Genomic DNA, 19,949 nt, shown 5'->3' with positions numbered 1-19,949 from the left:
CTTTCACTGGCTGCCTATCACACCTCATCCACCTCTCCTCCAGCTTCTCCAGCCCAATTCTCCTCTGTCAGTCCCTTCACTGGCTGCCAGTTACACCTCATCCACCTCTCTTCCAGCTTCTCCAGCCCAATTCCCCTCTGTCAGTCCCTTCACTGGCTGCCAGTTACACCTCATCCACCTCTCTTCCAGCTTCTCCAGCCCAATTCCCCTCTGTCAGTCCCTTAACTGGCTGCCAGTTACACAAAAGACACAATTTAAAATCCTTACTCTCGCCTACAAAGCTCTTCACAGCCTAGCTCCTTCCCATCTAAATCAACTTATTTCCAGATACCGTCCTACACGCAATCTCCGCTCTATTAACCATATCCTTCTGTCTTCTTCCCTGGTCACTACTTCTCACTCCCACTTACAATACTTCTCTCAGTCCTCTCCCCTCCTCTGGAATGCTCTCCCTCAACACATCCGCCACTCACCCACACTTACTCTTTTTAGGCACAATCTGAAAACTCACCTCTTCAGGCAAGCATACTCTCCTACCTAGGACACCGCCCACTGACCACCATTTCTACCATCTCATACACAACTTCTCCTTACCTACGGTCTCATTTCTTAAACCTTTAGACTAAAGCCTGGTACACACCATGCAATTTCCCACCAGATAGATGGGGCGAATAGGTAATTTCCAACAGGGCCAAACTGATTTCTGATCGTTTTTCTGATCGATTTGCAAAGAAGTGAACAGAAAATCGATCATAAATCCGATCAGATCTTTCAGAAATGATCTATCTGATGGGAAATTGCATCGTGTGTACCAGACTTAAGGCCTTCTGGCCAAGGCTCTCATCCCATTTAGTCTTACAATGTTGTGTAATGTGTGTGCACGCCTCCCACCTGTGTAATAATCTGTAGTTGATTTGTTCACTGCATCAGCGGTAATCCACCATTGTCTTGTATTAACTATTGTATTATTATACCCTGAATGCTGTTGTACAGCACCACGGAAGATGCTGGTGCTATATAAAATCAATTATATTAATAATAATGGCAATGCTGGGGGACACGGGGGAAGGGGGAATGGATATACTGAGAAATAAATGGTATTACTGGGGCGGGGAAGAAATTACATTACACTGGTGTGGGGGACATTACATACTGGAGGATAATGGCAATGCTGGGGGACACAGGGAGGACATGGCTATACTGTAAGGATTTGTAGTCTTGTCTCTGTGATGTGACTGTACTGAATTATTACTAGGAAGGTGAGATGCCGGCACTGGAGGGACATGGCTATATTCCATATACATCTTCTCTTGTCTCTGTGATGTGACTGAATTATTACTAGGAAGGTAAGATGCCGGCACTGGAGGGACATGGCTATATTCCATATACATCTTCTCCTGTCTCTGTGATGTGACTGCATTATTACTAGGAAGGTGAGATGCCAGCACTGGAGGGACATGGCAATATTCTATATACATCTCCTCTTGTCTCTGTGATGTGACTGAATTATTACTAGGAAGGTGAGATGCCAGCACTGGAGGGACGTAGCTATATTCCATATACATCTTCTCTTGTCTCTGTGACGTGACTGAATTATTACTAGGAAGGTAAGATGCCGGCACTGGAGGGACATGGCTATATTCCATATACATCTTCTCTAGTCTCTGAGATGTGACTGAACTGAATTATTACTAGGAAGGTGAGATGCCAGCACTGGAGGGACGTGGCTGTATTGCATATACATCTCCTCTTGTCTCTGTGATGTGACTGAATTATTACTAGGAAGGTAAGATGCCGGCACTAAAGGGACATGGCTATATTCCATATACATCTTCTCTTGTCTCTGTGATGTGACTGAACTGAATTATTACTAGGAAGGTGAGATGCCGGCACTGGAGGGACATGGCTATATTCCTTATACATCTTCTCTTGTCTCTGTGATGTGAATTATTACTAGGAAGGTGAGATGCCAGCACTGGAGGGACATGGCTATATATTCCATATACATCTCCTCTTGTCTATGTGATGTGACTGAACTGAATTATTACTAGGAAGGTGAATTGCCGGCACTGGAGGGACATGGCTATATTCCATATACACCTTCCCTTGTCTCTGTGATGTGACTGAATTATTACTAGGAAGGTGAGATGCCAGCACTGGAGGGACATGGCTATATTCCATATACATCTTCTCTTGTCTCTGTGATGTGAATTATTACTAGGAAGGTGAGATGCCGGCACTGGAGGGACATGGCTATATTCCATATACATCTTCTCTTGTCTCTGTGATGTGAGTTATTACTAGGAAGGTGAGATGCCGGCACTGGGGGGACATGGCTATATTCCATATACATCTTCTCTTGTCTCTGTGATGTGACTGAATTATTACTAGGAAGGTGAGATGCCATCACTGGAGGGACATGGCTATATTCCATATACATCTACTCTTGTCTCTGTGATGTGACTGAATTATTACTAGGAAGGTAAGATGCCAGCACTGGAAGGACATGGCTATATTCCATATACATCTTCCCTTGTCTCTGTGATGTGACTGAATTATTACTAAGAAGGTGAGATGCCAGCACTGGAGGGACATGGCTATATTCCATATACATCTTCTCTTGTCTCTGTGATGTGAATTATTACTAGGAAGGTGAGATGCCAGCACTGGAGGGACATGGCTATATTCCATATACATCTTCTCTTGTCTCTGTGATGTGAATTATTAATAGGAAGGTGAGATGCCAGCACTGGAGGGACATGGCTATATTCCATATACATCTTCCCTTGTCTCTGTGATGTGACTGAATTATTACTAGGAAGGTGAGATGCCGGCACTGGGGGGACATGGCTATATTCCATATACATCTTCTCTTGTCTCTGTGATGTGACTGAATTATTACTAGGAAGGTGAGATGCCAGCACTGGAGGGACATGGCTATATTCCATATACATCTTCTCTTGTCTCTGTGATGTGACTGAATTATTACTAGGAAGGTAAGATGCCAGCACTGGAAGGACATGGCTATATTCCATATACATCTTCTCTTGTCTCTGTGATGTGACTGAATTATTACTAGGAAGGTGAGATGCCGGCACTGGAAGGACATGGCTATATTCCATATACATCTTCTCTTGTCTCTGTGATGTGACTGAATTATTACTAGGAAGGTGAGATGCCAGCACTGAAAGGACATGGCTATATTCCATATACATCTTCTCTTGTCTCTGTGATGTGAATTATTACTAGGAAGGTGAGATGCCAGCACTGGAGGGACATGGCTATATTCCATATAACTCTTCTCTTGTCTCTGTGATGTGACTGAATTATTACTAGGAAGGTGAGATGCCAGCACTGGAGGGACATGGCTATATTCCATATACATCTTCTCTTGTCTCTGTGATGTGAATTATTACTAGGAAGGGGAGATGCCGGCACTGGAGGGACATGGCTATATTCCATATACATCTTCTCTTGTCTCTGTGATGTGAATTATTACTAGGAAGGGGAGATGCCGGCACTGGAGGGACATGGCTATATTCCATATAACTCTTCTCTTGTCTCTGTGATGTGACTGAATTATTACTAGGAAGTAGGGATGCTCATTCGGATTCCGCGGAAATGCAATTTCCGAAATTCCGATCGGAAATTGCATTTACGCATCGGAATGCGGAAATCGGTAATGCAAGTGCGGTAGGCGGATTTCCTCCGGAAATCGCGGAAATTCCACCCGACTTTAACATTGATTTTCTCAAAAACTATAATGTCTTTTTGAAAACTTTTTTTGCATCTTGTTCAGAAGATTCAGTGTAATAAACCCTGGAAATTTGGTGTTTCTAGGACTTAAGGGGGCTTTGCTATCAACCGCTAAAGTCGGCGGATATTTACTGTAATGAAAAATGCAGAAAATCTGCATCTACCTATTTTCTGCATTTTAATTACAGTAAAAATTCGCCGACTTTAGCGGTTAATAGCAAAGCCCCCGTAAGTCCTAGAAACACCAAATTTTCAGGGTTTATTAAACAGAATCTTCTGAACAAGATGCTAAAAAAAAGTTTTCAAAAAGACCCTATAGTTCTTGACAAAATCAATGTTAAAGTAGGGCGGAATTTCCGCGATTTCCGGCGGAAATTCTGCATTGGAATGCGGAAATTGGTAGCGGAAAGCGGAATCGGTAATTGGCAATGGCGGAATGCGGATTTACCGTGGAATCGGAAATTGGCATTTTCGACCATCCCTACTAGGAAGGTGAGATGCCAGCACTAGAGAGACATGGCTATATTCCATATACATCTTCTCTTGTCTCTGTGATGTGGCTGAATTATTACTAGGAAGGTGAGATGCCAGCACTGGAGGGACATGGCTATATTCCATATACATCTTCTCTTGTCTCTGTGATGTGAATTATTACTAGGAAGGTGAGATGCCGGCACTGGATGGACATGGCTATATTCCAATTACATCTTCTCTTGTCTCCGTGATGTGACTGAATTATTACTAGGAAGGTGAGATGCCGGCACTGGGGGGACATGGCTATATTCCATATACATCTTCTCTTGTCTCTGTGATGTGACTGAATTATTACTAGGAAGGTGAGATGCCAGCACTGGAGGGACATGGCTATATTCCATATACATCTTCTCTTGTCTCTGTGATGTGACTGCATTATTACTAGGAAGGTGAGATGCCGGCACTGGAGGGACATGGCTATATTCCATATACATCTTCTCTTGTCTCTGTGATGTGACTGAATTATTACTAGGAAGGTGAGATGCCAGCACTGGAGGGACATGGCTATATTCCATATACATCTTCTCTTGTCTCAGTGATGTGACTGAATTATTACTAGGAAGGTGAGATGCTGGCACTGGAGGGACATGGCTATATTCCATATACATCTTCTCTTGTCTCTGTGATGTGACTGCCTTATTACTAGGAAGGTGAGATGCCGGCACTGGAGGGACATGGCTATATTCCATATACATCTTCTCTTGTCTCTGTGATGTGACTGAATTATTACTAGGAAGGTGAGATGCCAGCACTGGAGGGACATGGCTATATTCCATATACATCTTCTCTTGTCTCAGTGATGTGACTGAATTATTACTAGGAAGGTGAGATGCTGGCACTGGAGGGACATGGCTATATTCCATATACATCTTCTCTTGTCTCTGTGATGTGACTGAATTATTACTAGGAAGGTGAGAGGCCGACACTGGAGGGACATGGCTATACTCCATATACATCTTCTCTTGTCTCTGTGATGTGAATTATTACTAGGAAGGTGAGATGCCGGCACTGGAGGGACATGGCTATATTCCATATACATCTTCTCTTGTCTCTGTGATATGAATTATTACTTGTAAAGGTGAGATGCCAGCACTGGGGGGACATGGCTATATTCCATATACATCTTCTCTTGTCTCTGTGATGTGAGTTATTACTAGTAAGGTGAGATTCCAGCACTGGGGGGACATGGCTATATTCCATATACATCTTCCCTTGTCTCTGTGATGTGACTTAATTATTACTAGGAAGGTGAGATGCCAGCACTGGAGGGACATGGCTATATTCCATATACATCTTCTCTTGTCTCTGTGATGTGACTGAATTATTACTAGTAAGGTGAGATGCCGGAACTGGAGGGACATGGCTATATATTCCATATACATCTTCTCTTGTCTCTGTGATGTGACTGAGTAATTACTAGGAAGGTGAGATGCCAGCACTGGAGGGACATGGCTATATTCCATATACATCTTCTCTTGTCTCTGTGATGTGACTTATTACTAGGAAGGTGAGATGCCAGCACTGGAGGGACATGGCTATATTCCATATACATCTTCTCTTGTCTCTGTGATGTGACTGAATTATTACTAGGAAGGTGAGATGCCGGCACTGGAGGGACATGGCTATATTCCATATACATCTTCTCTTGTCTCTGTGATGTGACTGAATTATTACTAGTAAGGTGAGATGCCAGCACAGGGGGGACATGGCTATATTCCATATACATCTTCTCTTGTCTCTGTGATGTGACTGAATTATTACTAGGAAGGTGAGATGCCGGCACTGGAGGGACATGGCTATATTCCATATACATCTTCTCTTGTCTCTGTGATGTGACTGAATTATTACTAGGAAGGTGAGATGCCAGCACTGGAGGGACATGGCTATATTCCATATACATCTTCTCTTGTCTCTGTGATGTGACTGAATTATTACTAGGAAGGTGAGATGCCGGCACTGGGGGAACATGGCTATATTCCATATACATCTTCTCTTGTCTCTGTGATGTGACTGAATTATTACTAGGAAGGTGAGATGCCAGCACTGGAGGGACATGGCTATATTCCATATACATCTACTCTTGTCTCTGTGATGTGACTGAATTATTACTAGTAAGGTGAGATGCCGGAACTGGAGGGACATGGCTATATATTCCATATACATCTTCTCTTGTCTCTGTGATGTGACTGAGTAATTACTAGGAAGGTGAGATGCCAGCACTGGAGGGACATGGCTATATTCCATATACATCTTCTCTTGTCTCTGTGATGTGACTTATTACTAGGAAGGTGAGATGCCAGCACTGGAGGGACATGGCTATATTCCATATACATCTTCTCTTGTCTCTGTGATGTGACTGAATTATTACTAGGAAGGTGAGATGCCGGCACTGGAGGGACATGGCTATATTCCATATACATCTTCTCTTGTCTCTGTGATGTGACTGAATTATTACTAGTAAGGTGAGATGCCAGCACTGGAGGGACATGGCTATATTCCATATACATCTTCTCTTGTCTCTGTGATGTGACTGAATTATTACTAGGAAGGTGAGATGCCAGCACTGGAGGGACATGGCTATATTCCATATACATCTACTCTTGTCTCTGTGATGTGACTGAATTATTACTAGTAAGGTGAGATGCCGGAACTGGAGGGACATGGCTATATATTCCATATACATCTTCTCTTGTCTCTGTGATGTGACTGAGTAATTACTAGGAAGGTGAGATGCCAGCACTGGAGGGACATGGCTATATTCCATATACATCTTCTCTTGTCTCTGTGATGTGACTGAATTATTACTAGGAAGGTGAGATGCCGGCACTGGAGGGACATGGCTATATTCCATATACATCTTCTCTTGTCTCTGTGATGTGACTGAATTATTACTAGTAAGGTGAGATGCCAGCACAGGGGGGACATGGCTATATTCCATATACATCTTCTTTTGTCTCTGTGATGTGACTGAATTATTACTAGGAAGGTGAGATGCCGGCACTGGAGGGACATGGCTATATTCCATATACATCTTCTCTTGTCTCTGTGATGTGACTGAATTATTACTAGGAAGGTGAGATGCCAGCACTGGAGGGACATGGCTATATTCCATATACATCTACTCTTGTCTCTGTGATGTGACTGAATTATTACTAGTAAGGTGAGATGCCGGAACTGGAGGGACATGGCTATATATTCCATATACATCTTCTCTTGTCTCTGTGATGTGACTGAGTAATTACTAGGAAGGTGAGATGCCAGCACTGGAGGGACATGGCTATATTCCATATACATCTTCTCTTGTCTCTGTGATGTGACTGAATTATTACTAGGAAGGTGAGATGCCGGCACTGGAGGGACATGGCTATATTCCATATACATCTTCTCTTGTCTCTGTGATGTGACTGAATTATTACTAGTAAGGTGAGATGCCAGCACAGGGGGGACATGGCTATATTCCATATACATCTTCTTTTGTCTCTGTGATGTGACTGAATTATTACTAGGAAGGTGAGATGCCGGCACTGGAGGGACATGGCTATATTCCATATACATCTTCTCTTGTCTCTGTGATGTGACTGAATTATTACTAGGAAGGTGAGATGCCGGCACTGGGGGGACATGGCTATATTCCATATACATCTTCTCTGGTCTCTGTGATGTGAGTTATTACTAGGAAGGTGAGATGCCAGCACTGGGGGGACATGGCTATATTCCATATACATCTTCTCTTGTCTCTGTGATGTGACTGAATTATTACTAGGAAGGTGAGATGCCAGCACTGGAGGGGCATGGCTATATTCCATATACATCTTCTCTTGTCTCTGTGATGTGACTGAATTATTACTAGGAAGGTGAGATGCCGGAACTGGAGGGACATGGCCATATTCCATATACATCTTCTCTGGTCTCTGTGATGTGAGTTATTACTAGGAAGGTGAGATTCCAGCACTGGGGGGACATGGCTATATTCCATATACATCTTCTCTTGTCTCTGTGATGTGACTGAATTATTACTAGGAAGGTGAGATGCCAGCACTGGAGGGGCATGGCTATATTCCATATACATCTTCTCTTGTCTCTGTGATGTGACTGAATTATTACTAGGAAGGTGAGATGCCAGCCATTATCTATGGCACATGTAGGGAGGGCACTAGAAAACTGGCAAACAAGTCATAGCAGCAGGTACAGGAAAAACTTGGAAGTTGGGGGGAGCAAAATAAGGATACACCTCCTTTGTATAAATGTTTCATCCACTGTGGGTATATATGCCCCAGCTGACACATCAATGTTGTCTAGGCCAAAAGAATCTGATGCTTAGCCAGCCACCGGTGTGGAAAAAACACATTTATTGATCAGAAATAATGGTGAGCATACAAACAATCAAAATCAATGCCTATTATGTAACTGTCAGCGCAAACAGACACCTACAGATAATGCACAACAATGTATACTCAATAAGTTCGCTCGTTACAATGCATTCACATCATTGGTGTATGCTGACATTAAAGGGAACCTGAGTTGGGGCCACAGTAAAAACAATATACATACCTGGGGCTTCCTCCAGCATGATTGCTCCCACACTGTCCTCTTCTAATTCTCCGTTCACCCACAATCGGTCCCAGAAGTCCTCCAGTCCCGCGCCAACTGCGCATGCACTGCCTGGCCACGCACACCACGTTCACATCACCGGGAGCGTTCTGCACCATACTACTGCGCAGGCACAGAACCCTCCTGGCGACTGGAGCGTGACGGGGGAGTGCGGCTGGCTAGACTGCGCCTGCGCCAACTGGAGGATTTCCAATACCAGTTGGGGGAAAACGGGGAGTCAGAAGAGGACGGTGTGGGAGCGATAAGACCGGAGGCGCTGAAGGAAGCCCAGGTATGTATATTTTTTTTGCTGTGGCCCCATCTCAGGTACACTTTAAATAAAAAAAAATCAAATGTAAGTAGGTGAATAAATTAATTAAAATAACAGCGCTGTTACACATTACCAAGTCAAACCTCCTCAACAATCACACATGCCGGCCAGTCATACAGATGGCCCCACCAAGGAACCAATGCAGTATACTGGAAAGCTGAATTTGTAAAGCTGCATCTAACTTCCCCGACTTTCCGCTTGGGAACGATTCTTATAAAAAGGCAACAGTTCTCCAGCTCAGATATTCCAATAAAGTTGAGCAGACCATATGGCTGTATAAGTACAAATTGCAGAGCAGCCAGGAACAAGGATGCATAAGCACACAAAGCTGTAACAGCAGCAGCAGCAGTCAGGCTCCACAAAGCAGCGTGGTGTCTGGCACATATACTAACAGACCAATCGGTTTCCAGGTCCTAAGCCACCTGTAGCTGTGTAAAGCTTACAGTGTCCTTTGGCTGGTCAATGTTGGTCTGATGGGTGGGGGGGACCCCTATATCACCTCTGTGGCCTTGTTCACCTCATCCTCCTGTATATCCCAGTTATTTGCTGCTGCTACCACTACAGCTGGCGGTTCCTGTAGCAAGTGACTGGCCCCAGGTTTGGTCAAACAGCTGCGGATGGAGGTCTCATAGTAGGCCTGAAAGATAAATCGAATTTAAATCGAAATCGCGATCACCAAGATCACAATTTCGGAATCGTCAAAGCGGCAATTATCGCGATCACGTCATTTCCACATGGGGGAAGTTTGAAGAAGTGTGCTTGGCAAAACTCCGGGTTCCTGTATGTCACATGACATACAGAAAGTATTCCGTGCATTAGAAGCTATGTCCAGAACTGATGCAGCTTGGGGGACAGAGGAGACACAGAGAGAAAGAGCGGGCACAGAGACACAAAGGGGGCAAGAGAGAGACCCAGAGGAGGCATAAAGAGGCAAAGGGGGCACAAAGAGACAGAGAGGGAACAAACAGGCAAAGAGGGGGAAAAAAGCTTGATTGGAAGGAAACCATGAATCGAATCGAAATCGCAATTTCAGACAGAAATCGCTCAATTCAATTTTTTCCTAAAATCGTTCAGGCCTATCTCATAGTCACGCTAGACAGCGTTGGTGGCAGGGAGACAAATGGGCAATCGCCGCACCGCTGTGAGTACAAGGGAACCACCACCATGGCTAGCAGTCTGTGTGCATAGTGAAGCTTGAGTGCAGCCAATCAGCAGTGGGGACAGATCAGAGGGAAGCGGCCGACCGAATGGATGGCAGGAGGACGGTGTGCAGACACCAGCTAGTTTATATACAGTAGAATCTCTTTATAGTAAACCTCTGGATATAGTAAACTACATTTCCTGGTCCTTTGGAGTTTACTATAAAGGGATTCTACTGTAAGAGTCTCTTGAATTCGCAGTTGTATAAAAGTCTCTTGTATGGCAATTACTGCAAGGGGGGTAATCAGGATAGTGACAGATGTACTATGACCTCTTCTGTTACAAAGTATGTCCACCTCGACCTCTGCTCTGCTCACTATATAACAACAATTACCTCTCCCAACCGTGTCTCCTCTCCACCTGGTACAACTTCTCCCCCTGCTGTTACATCATTTCCTTTCTAGGGGTTACTATCTTGTTATCCGTGCGTTCCACCTGGCTGAAGTGAGATCGCCATCTTGTGGTACATAGGCTAACTGCAAGCTCTGTTTGTGGAATATCCCGCACTTAGCTATCATCATCATCATCATCATCATTATTATTATCATTATTATTATCATTATTATTAGATTGATGCCTGTTGGGCACAGGCATGTCAGGAGAAAGTGTGTATTTACACTGGTTATGTGTAATAGGAGTAGTAGAGATTAGAAACAAGGTCTTGTAAGGATTACACAAACATGTAACCAATATCAGTGCAGTGACAGAGCAGACGATGGTTTTATAATGTATAGTTACTATACAATACTGTTGGACCAGTACACATGAGAGTAGGTTTGTAAAGGCGCCATTCATTACTCAGTTTGTGGTATCGATATCTGGCAGATTTGAACATAACGATGATACAACAAGATCTTACTCAAATGGGTGTGCAGTGGTAGATTTCCTGACAACTGAAGGACCTCCAGCTGGTCTCCTCCATGTAAAATGTGGTCACCTGGGCCGTGGTGAGTATTGCAGGCCCACCTGTCCACTGGCTTGCATCCTCCTGTGTACTGCATCTTTCTGCATTGCCAATGGGGGTGCCTGTACCACATGAACCACCACATGTGCTGATGTCCCGTAGCTGCAACGGTGTCACAGGTACAGGCACCCCAGTGGCAACGGAGAAAGACATGGGATATAACAGGAGGCACACAAGTGAACAGGTGAGCAGTGGCATATCTAGGTAAGACAGCGCCAATGGCAAATACTAAAATTGCCCCATCCCCCCCCCCCCCCCACACACACACACACCTACACCTACAATCAACAGCATCCTGTATAACCTTTTTGGACAGGGTAACCCCTTCATGCAAAAAGAACAAACACGCACACACAAATACCAGAATGTGACAGTCACTATGAAATAAATTGGGCTATCCTTCTGATCCTCTGCCTCTAATACTTTTAGGCAGGGAACATACTTGACTGTTTTCATATGCGTTTTCTGCACAGAAAAACTGAGAACTCATGTTAATCAAAGGGCTAGTTCACACTTAACCACTTCACCCCAAAGCGGTTTTTACCCTAACGGACAAGAACAATTTTCACCTTTTAGTGCTCATCCCTTTCATTTGCCAATAGCTTAATCACTACTAATCACAATGAAATGATCTACATCTTGTTTTTTTCACCACCAATTAGGCTTTTTCGGGTTGATATTTGTTTTCAGTAATTACTTTATTTTCTATGCATTTTAAAGGGAAAAACAAGGGAAAAAAATGAAAAAATACACCATTTTTCTAATTTTATCACCTATAGTTTTAATATAAACACTGCTACTGTACATAAAACTCACACATTTTATCTGCCTATTTGTCCTGGTTATCACATTTTAATAATGTCCCTAGTACAGCGTTGGCTATCCTATGGCACGCGTGCCACTTCCGGCACGCAAGGCCATCTCTGTGGGCACGCATGCTGCCCCGTCGCCAAGTCCCGGGCGGCAGTCAGTGTTGACAACCGCCCGTAACAGGAGGAGAGCTGCAGCGCAGTGGAGGGAGAGCAGTGGGCAGCGGTGGAGAAGGGGGGCCATCTCCCCCCCCCTTCCCTCACCTTAGGGCTCTCCCTCCCTCGCTCGTCCCTCCGGAACTAAGTGCTGTGGCGTTTGGCAGCGGGCGGAACTTACCTCCGTCTCGCTCCAGCACTGGAAGTTCTGGTGCCGCAGCCGCTGCTCTGGTCTGGATTAGACCAGACTAGCGGCAAATCATCCCGCACCTGCGACGAGACCAGACAGAGTCACGCAGGCAAGTTCCGCCCGCTGCCAAATGCCACAGCACTTAGTTCCGGAGGAGAGAGCGAGGGAGGGAGAGCCCTAAGGTGAGGGAAGGAGGGGGGGGGGAGATGGCCCCCCTTCTCCGCCGCTGCCCACTACTCTCCCTCCACTGCGCTGTTCTCCTCCTGCTGGGGGGACACCTGGCTACCTATTCTGGGGACATATACTAGGGATATATACACCTGGCTACATATACTGGGCACATTACATATACTGGGGACATATACCCCTGGCTACATATACTGGGGACATATACCCCCTGACTACATATACTGGGGACATATACCCCCTGACTACATACAGTGGGTTGCAAAAGTATTCGGCACCCTTGAAATTTTCCACATTTTGTCGTATTACTGCCACAAACATGAATCAATTTTATTGGAATTCCACATGAAAGACCAACACAAAGTGGTGTACACATGAGAAGTGGAACGAAAATCATACATGATTCCAAACATTTTTTTACAAATAAATAACTGCAAAGTGGTATGTGCATAATTATTCGTCCCCCTTTGATCTGAGTGCAGTCAGTTGCCTACAGACATTGCCTGATGAGTGCTAATGACTAAATAGAGTGCACCTGTGTGTAATCTAATGTCAGTACAAATACAGCTGCTCTGTGATGGCCTCAGAGGTTGCCTAAGAGAATATTGGGAGCAACAACACCGTGAAGTCCAAAGAACACACAAGACAGGTCAGGGATCAAGTTATTGAGAAATTTAAAGCAGGCTTAGGCTACAAAAAGATTTCCAAAGCCTTGAACATCCCACGAAGCACTGTTCAAGCGATCATTCAGAAATGGAAGGAGTATGGCACAACTGTAAACCTACCAAGACAAGGCTGTCCACTTAAACTCACAGGCCGAACAAGGAGAGCGCTGATCAGAAATGCAGTCAAGAGGCCCATGGTGACTCTGGACGAGCTGCAGAGATCTACAGCTCAGGTGGGAGACTCTGTCCATGGGACAACTATTAGTCATGCACTTTACAAAGTTGGCCTTTATGGAAGAGTGGCAAGAAGAAAGGCATTGTTAACAGAGAGCATAAGAAGTCCCGTTTGCAGTTTGCCACAAGCCATGTGGGGGACACAGCAACCATGTGGAAGAAGGTGCTCTGGTCAGATGAGACCAAAATGGAACTTTTTGGCCAAAATGCAAAACACTATGTGTGGCGGAAAACTAACACTGCACATCACTCTGAACACACCATCTCCACTATCAAATATGGTGGTGGCAGCATCATGCTCGGGGGGTGCATCTCTTCAGCAGGGACAGGGAAGCTGGTCAGAGTTGATGGGAAGATGGATGGAGCCAAATATAGGGCAAACTTGGAAGAAAACCTCTTGGAGACTGCAAAACACTTGAGACTGGGGCGGAGGTTCACCTTCCAGCAGGACAATGACCCTAAACATAAAGCCAGGGCAACAAAGGAATGGTTTAAAACAAAACATATCTATGTGTTAGAATGGCCCAGTCAAAGTCCAGATCTAAATCCAATCTGAATCTGTGGCAAGATCTGAAAACTGCTGTTCACAAACGCTGTCCATCTAATCTGACTGAGCTGGAGCTGTTTTGCAAAGAAGAATGGGCAAGGATTTCAGTCTCTAGATGTGCAAATCTGGTAGAGACATACCCTAAAAGACTGTCAGCTGTAATTGCAGAAAAAGGTGGTTCTACAAAGTATTGACTCAAAGGGCTGAATAATTACGCACACCCCACTTTGCAGTTACTGATTTGTAAAAAATGTTTGGAATGATGTATGATTTTCGATCCACTTCTCACGTGTACACCACTTTGTATTGGTCTTTCACGTGGAATTCCAATAAAATTGATGCATGTTTGTGGCAGTCATGTGACAAAATGTGGAAAACTTCAAGGGGGCCGAATACTTTTGCAACCCACTGTATACTGGGCACATTACATATACTGGGGACATATACCTCTGCCTACATATACTGGGACATATACCCCTGGCTACATATACTGGGGACACTGGCTGTTTGTCATTATGTGCATTTACTGCTGAAAAGCTGTCTCTTATTATGTGCATTTACTGGTGAAAAGCTGTCTCTTATTATGTGCATTTACTGCTGAAAAGCTGTCTCTTACTATTTCTCTACCCTCCATCTGGCTGACTATCCTCCCTCCAGCCCCCCGTGGCTGTCTCTGTCCCCCCTGGTGTGGCTGTGTCTCTCTCTCTCTGCGTGGGGCAGAGAGAGAGAGACACAGCCACACCAGGGGGGACAGAGACAGCCACGGGGGCTGGAGGGAGGATAGGGATAGTCAGCCTGGTGTGGCTGTCTCTCTGTCCCCCCCTGGTGTGGCTGTCTCTCTGCCCCCCCCCCCCCCCGGGTGTGGTTGTCTCTCTCTTTGTCCATTCTGGTGTGGCTGTCTCTCTCTCTCCCCCCCTTATGTGGCTGTCTCTCTCTCTCTCCCCCCCTTATGTGGCTGTCTCTCTCTATCCAACCTAGTGTGGCTGTCTCTCTATGTTCCCCCTGGTGTGGCTGTCTCTCGCTATTCTCCCTGGTGTGGCTGTCTCTCTCTCTGCCCCCCCCCCCCCCCCCCCCGTGGTGTGGCTGCCTCTCTTTCTGTCCTCCTTGGTGTGGCTGTCTCCTATTTTCTGGTGAAAAGCTGCACTCATTGCGTTTATTTTCTGGTGAAAAGCTGCACTCATTGCATTTATTTTCTGGAGAAATGTTGCCCACATTGCGTTATTTTCTGGTGAAATGTGGCCTACTGCAATAATTTTCTGGTAAAATGTGGCCCACTGCATTTATTTTCTGCTGAAATGTTGCCCACATTGCTTGATTTTTTGCTGAAATGTTGCCCACATTGCTTGATTTTCTGCTGAAATGTTGCCCACATTGCTTGATTTTCTGCTGAAATGTTGCCCACATTGCGTTTACTTTCTGGTGTCTGGGGTAACTGTTGCTGCATTTATTGTTTAATGGTCATAGTTGGCTATATTTGCTGCTTTGGGGTTACGGCGGGTATACTAATAAATAGCATCACACAGATTCTGCACACCCATGATGTGAATCCTCGTTTCACCACATCATGGAGGAAACACTGCTTTCTTATGCAGTTACATCATTACATTAGCTCCGCCCATACAATGTCATGACCACGCTCATTTTTTGGCGCGGTGCAACCCCCTCCACCCCCCCCTCCCCCATTGGCACTCGGTGATAAAGAAGTCGATGTTGGGTCGCAGTTTGCGCACTCGGCCTTTGAAAGGTTCGCCATCACTGGTATATAGTCTTTCTTATCTGTTCAGCCATTGGGGAAAATTCAAATGTGAACGTAATCCTACTTTTCTCCTCGTTTCCCTTTCTTTTTGGAGTCAATAACATTCTTCTCTCCTGCCTCCGGGCTCTGGGTTTAGCTCTCTCCAAACGCTCCTCATCATATCCTCTTTGTATAAATCTTGAGGTTAAGTCCTCAGCCTGGGTATCAAAATCAACATCCTTACTGTTATTTCGCCTTAAACGTAATTATTGGCCATAGGGTATGGCCTCGATCACATGTCCCAGATGAAAGCTGTGTGCGTGGAGAACCGAGTTGGTGACCGTGGCCTTCCTGTATCCCTTACTTATCAAGGTATTGTTCTCCACCCCCAGCTTAACGTCTAGGAAAGTGATCTCCTGTTCACTTAACTCCGAAGTAAACTGCATGTTTACTGTATTGGTATTCAAATATTGCATGAAAGATTCAAATTGATCATTTGACCCCGACCATACCACCAGGACGTCGTCCACATATCTCGACCATTGCCTGACATGCCTCCGGAAAGGAATAGAGTCCGAAAGCACGGCAGACTCCTCCCACACCCCCAAAAAGAGATTTGCATAGGAGCATGCCACCGGGGTCCCTATAGCTGTCCCCGAGATCTGCTGGTACCACCTGCGGTCAAACAAAAATGCATTATTCGTCAATAAGAATTCAAGACATTCTAAAATGAATTCCACATAATCCGCATCTTTATTAGTGCGAGACAGATAGTGTCTGACCGCTGCTATACCCAGTTGATGCGGGATACGGCTGTACAGACTGACCACGTCAATTGTAGTCAGTCTGTCACCAGGGACCCAGGTGGCATGCTCCACCAACCGCAACACCTCAAGGGTGTCCCTTAAATAAGAAGGGACCCCCTCCAATAGGGGGCGCAGGAGATGGTCGAGGTATCTGGACAGCCTTTCCGTGAGGAATCCACAACTGGACACTATAGGCCGTCCCGGGGGCATGGTCAGTGATTTGTGAAGTTTTGGAATATGATACCACACTGGTCAACGGAGAAAAGATGGTAAAAGATCGTTGGCCAATTTTTTGGGGAGGAAACCTTTTTCCACACCCTGATGTAGCAAAGTGCGTAACTTATTTTGGTAGCGAACCGTAGGGTCAGACAGTAATGGGAGATAGGTATCCCCGTCTCCCAACTGTCTTAATGCCTCATCTCGGTATTGTGCTACCGACATGATCACTAGGTTTCCTCCCTTATCTGCCTTTCTCAGGACTATTTCTTGATTATTCCTAAGCCATGTCAACACTTTCCACTCGTCTCGGGTTAAATTAGACTCTACCTCCTTATAAATTTCAGCCTTAATATCTCTCAAAAAAACGTTCAAGAGTAGATCCAGAGGTTGTCGGAAACGATTGGACAGATCTACAAGCTCTAAAGGATTTTACATCTCCTAGTTTGAGTTTTTGTGTCTCTACATTTGCTTGATCAAAAGTGGTATTGGACTCTTCTTCCAGATCTAGTAATATCTGCAAGATCTCCTCATCCGTGGGGTTCGATTGAATCTGTGAAAAAAATCCCAAGGTATCAGTGTCATTACCCCCTGTCATTTGAGGAACCCAGCAGAATTCATCGTTTGTGTTTGTCAGCTCCCCCTCATTGAATGTCTGCACTAGGGCAACATCACCCTGGTGAACATCAACACTCGTTATCATTGGGGGTGTATTTACATTTAATCGACTGAGATTAGCAAATTTGTGTGCAATGACCAATTTACGCACAGATTTGAAAAGGTCTATTGTGAAGGAAACAAAAATCAAATTCTTTTGTCGGACAAAAATTGAGTCCTTTCTTCAATAAGGTCTCACATTCTATGGGAATATCTATTCCTGAAATGTTTATGATCCGTAAATTGTCATCCTCATTGGCGCTACACACTTCCGATTTATGTTGTTGCGTATCCTTTATTATTAGTTCATTGTTTTCCGCTTCATTTTTACTGGTTTCATTGCACCGGATCCATCCCAGCTGACTGCTTTTAATCTTTTGGCCAGACTTTCTTCTTCCTCCTCGTCGGACTCTGCCCCTAGGGGCAGACACCCCTACACATTTTTGAGATTGGTCCTTCTTGGGGTCCTGTTCCTCCTCTTTCTTTTTCTTATCTTTGTTTTTAGAATTCTTTTTTGGATTCTGTTTTTTTGCTGGAATCTTTTTTCCTTTCGCTTTATCGTTATCACTATCTGATCCTGAGTCTGTGGTCCAGTATCCTTTAGCTCTGGGATTTCGTCTTACTGGTATAGAGGGCCCCGAATTAAAGATTTTATTTCTATCAAAGTCCTCTTTATCTCTGTAGAACTTCCTTAATTTTCTTGTTTTAATCTCATCTTGTATCCTCAGTATTTTTGTTTCAATCTTGGCATTCACTACATCGTATCTCTCTGATGTTACCAATATTTTATAGTTATTTTTAATATCCTGTAGTTCGTCCGATACTTTATTATACTCTTTGACTGTTCGGGCCAATACGATATCCTGTAATCTTTTTACATAGTCGAGATGAGCTGTAGTCCAATCTTCGACAAATTCAGGGTCTTCTCTATACTCGGAAGGCTCCTTATATGATCTGAACCCTCTAGCCACTATGCCTTCTCTTTTGTATCTTTTTAAGGTGGCCACGGTCCAAAATAACTTGGTTTCCTGTTCGCTCAATTTTCCCAGTCTCTGTTCCAAAACCTTCGCACCCACCTCCTTGTTTGCTTGTGTCGATTCAGCAGTATTAGAGAAGAATTTGTTCAAATCTTCTCGTCCTTCTGCTACTTTTTCGCTCACTAGGTTACATAAATCGAGATCAATCTCGAAATCTTCACTTGGTAATTCCTCATTCACAATGGTATCTTGCTCATTGCTAGCTGATGTCATTATGGGGTGCTCAACACACTAAAACACAGCAAAAGTATATACACATAGAATTTCACTTCAAGAGGAAGAAAAAAGTTTGTGTGTGGCACATCCCATCAATTATGAAACTTCATTGAGCAAAAAGGAATTGTCACAATGCAAAACAATCTTTCCAACGTCCTATGTAATGTGCTTGCTACTTAGTAGTCAATTCATGCCAACCAGACGTGTGCACAGCTTACCAAAGAAGAAACTCACAGCAATATCTGATTCCAAGAAGAAAGCAAAAAGCGTGCACCTTCCGTCAAAATAGTGAGGTTTAATGGCAGATAAGACAACCTATAAAATTGTGCAAGCACTTCATATGTCCCCAGTATATGTAGCCAGGGATATATGTGCCCAGTATATGTAGCCAGAGGTATATGTCCCCAGTATATGTAGTCAGGGGTATATGTGCCCAGTATATCTAGTCAGGGGGTATATGTCCCAGTAAATGTAGGCAGGGGTATATGTGCCCAGTATATGTAGCCAGGTGCATATGTCCAAGTATATATAGACAGGGGTATATGTGCCCAGTATATGTAGCCAGGGGTATATGTGCCCAGTATATGTAGCCAGGGGTATATGTGCCCAGTATATGTAGCCAGGGGGATATGTGCCCAGTATATGTAGCCAGGGGTATATGTGCCCAGTATATGTAGCCAGGGGGATATGTGCCCAGTATATGTAGCCAGGGGGATATTTGCCCAGTATAGGGGATATGTGTCCAGTATATGTAGCCAGGGGGATATGTGCCCAGTATATATAGCCAGGGGGATATGTGCCCAGTATATGTAGCCAGGGGGATATGTGCCCAGTATATGTAGTCAGGGGTATATGTGGCCAGTATATGTAGCCAGGGTGTATATGTCCCAGTATATAGGCAGGTGTATATGTAGCCAGTACATGTAGGCAGGGTTATATGTCCCAGTATATCTAAGCAGGTGTATATGTAGCCAGTATATGCAGGGAGGTGTATACGTGCCCGGAATAGGTAGCCAGGTGCCCCCCCCCCCCAGGAGGGAGCAGCGCAGAGAAGAGGGAGAGCCGTGGGCAGTGGTGGAGAAGGAGGGCAATCTCCCCCCCCCCCCTTCCATCACCTTAG

The 19,949-nt window shown here is 44.7% G+C and overlaps 1 protein-coding gene across 1 annotated transcript in view; it reads right to left on the bottom strand.

The window, feature by feature from the left end:
- LOC137537118 (uncharacterized) overlaps nt 1–19,949 on the bottom strand; it is a 105,498-nt gene that overhangs the window by 9,154 nt on the left and 76,395 nt on the right. Inside the window, exons 19-22 of the mRNA XM_068259252.1 lie at nt 17,776–18,844; nt 16,780–16,951; nt 16,410–16,572; nt 15,983–16,115 (exon numbers count right to left, since the gene is read on the bottom strand). Of these exons, the coding sequence (XP_068115353.1) occupies nt 15,983–16,115; nt 16,410–16,572; nt 16,780–16,951; nt 17,776–18,844 (1,537 nt within the window). The remainder of the gene's footprint in view (nt 1–15,982; nt 16,116–16,409; nt 16,573–16,779; nt 16,952–17,775; nt 18,845–19,949) is intronic.

Source organism: Hyperolius riggenbachi, chromosome 10, assembly GCF_040937935.1.
Source record: "Hyperolius riggenbachi isolate aHypRig1 chromosome 10, aHypRig1.pri, whole genome shotgun sequence".
NCBI classification, from domain to species: Eukaryota; Metazoa; Chordata; class Amphibia; order Anura; family Hyperoliidae; genus Hyperolius; species Hyperolius riggenbachi.
This window is presented reverse-complemented; position numbering and strand designations above follow the sequence as displayed.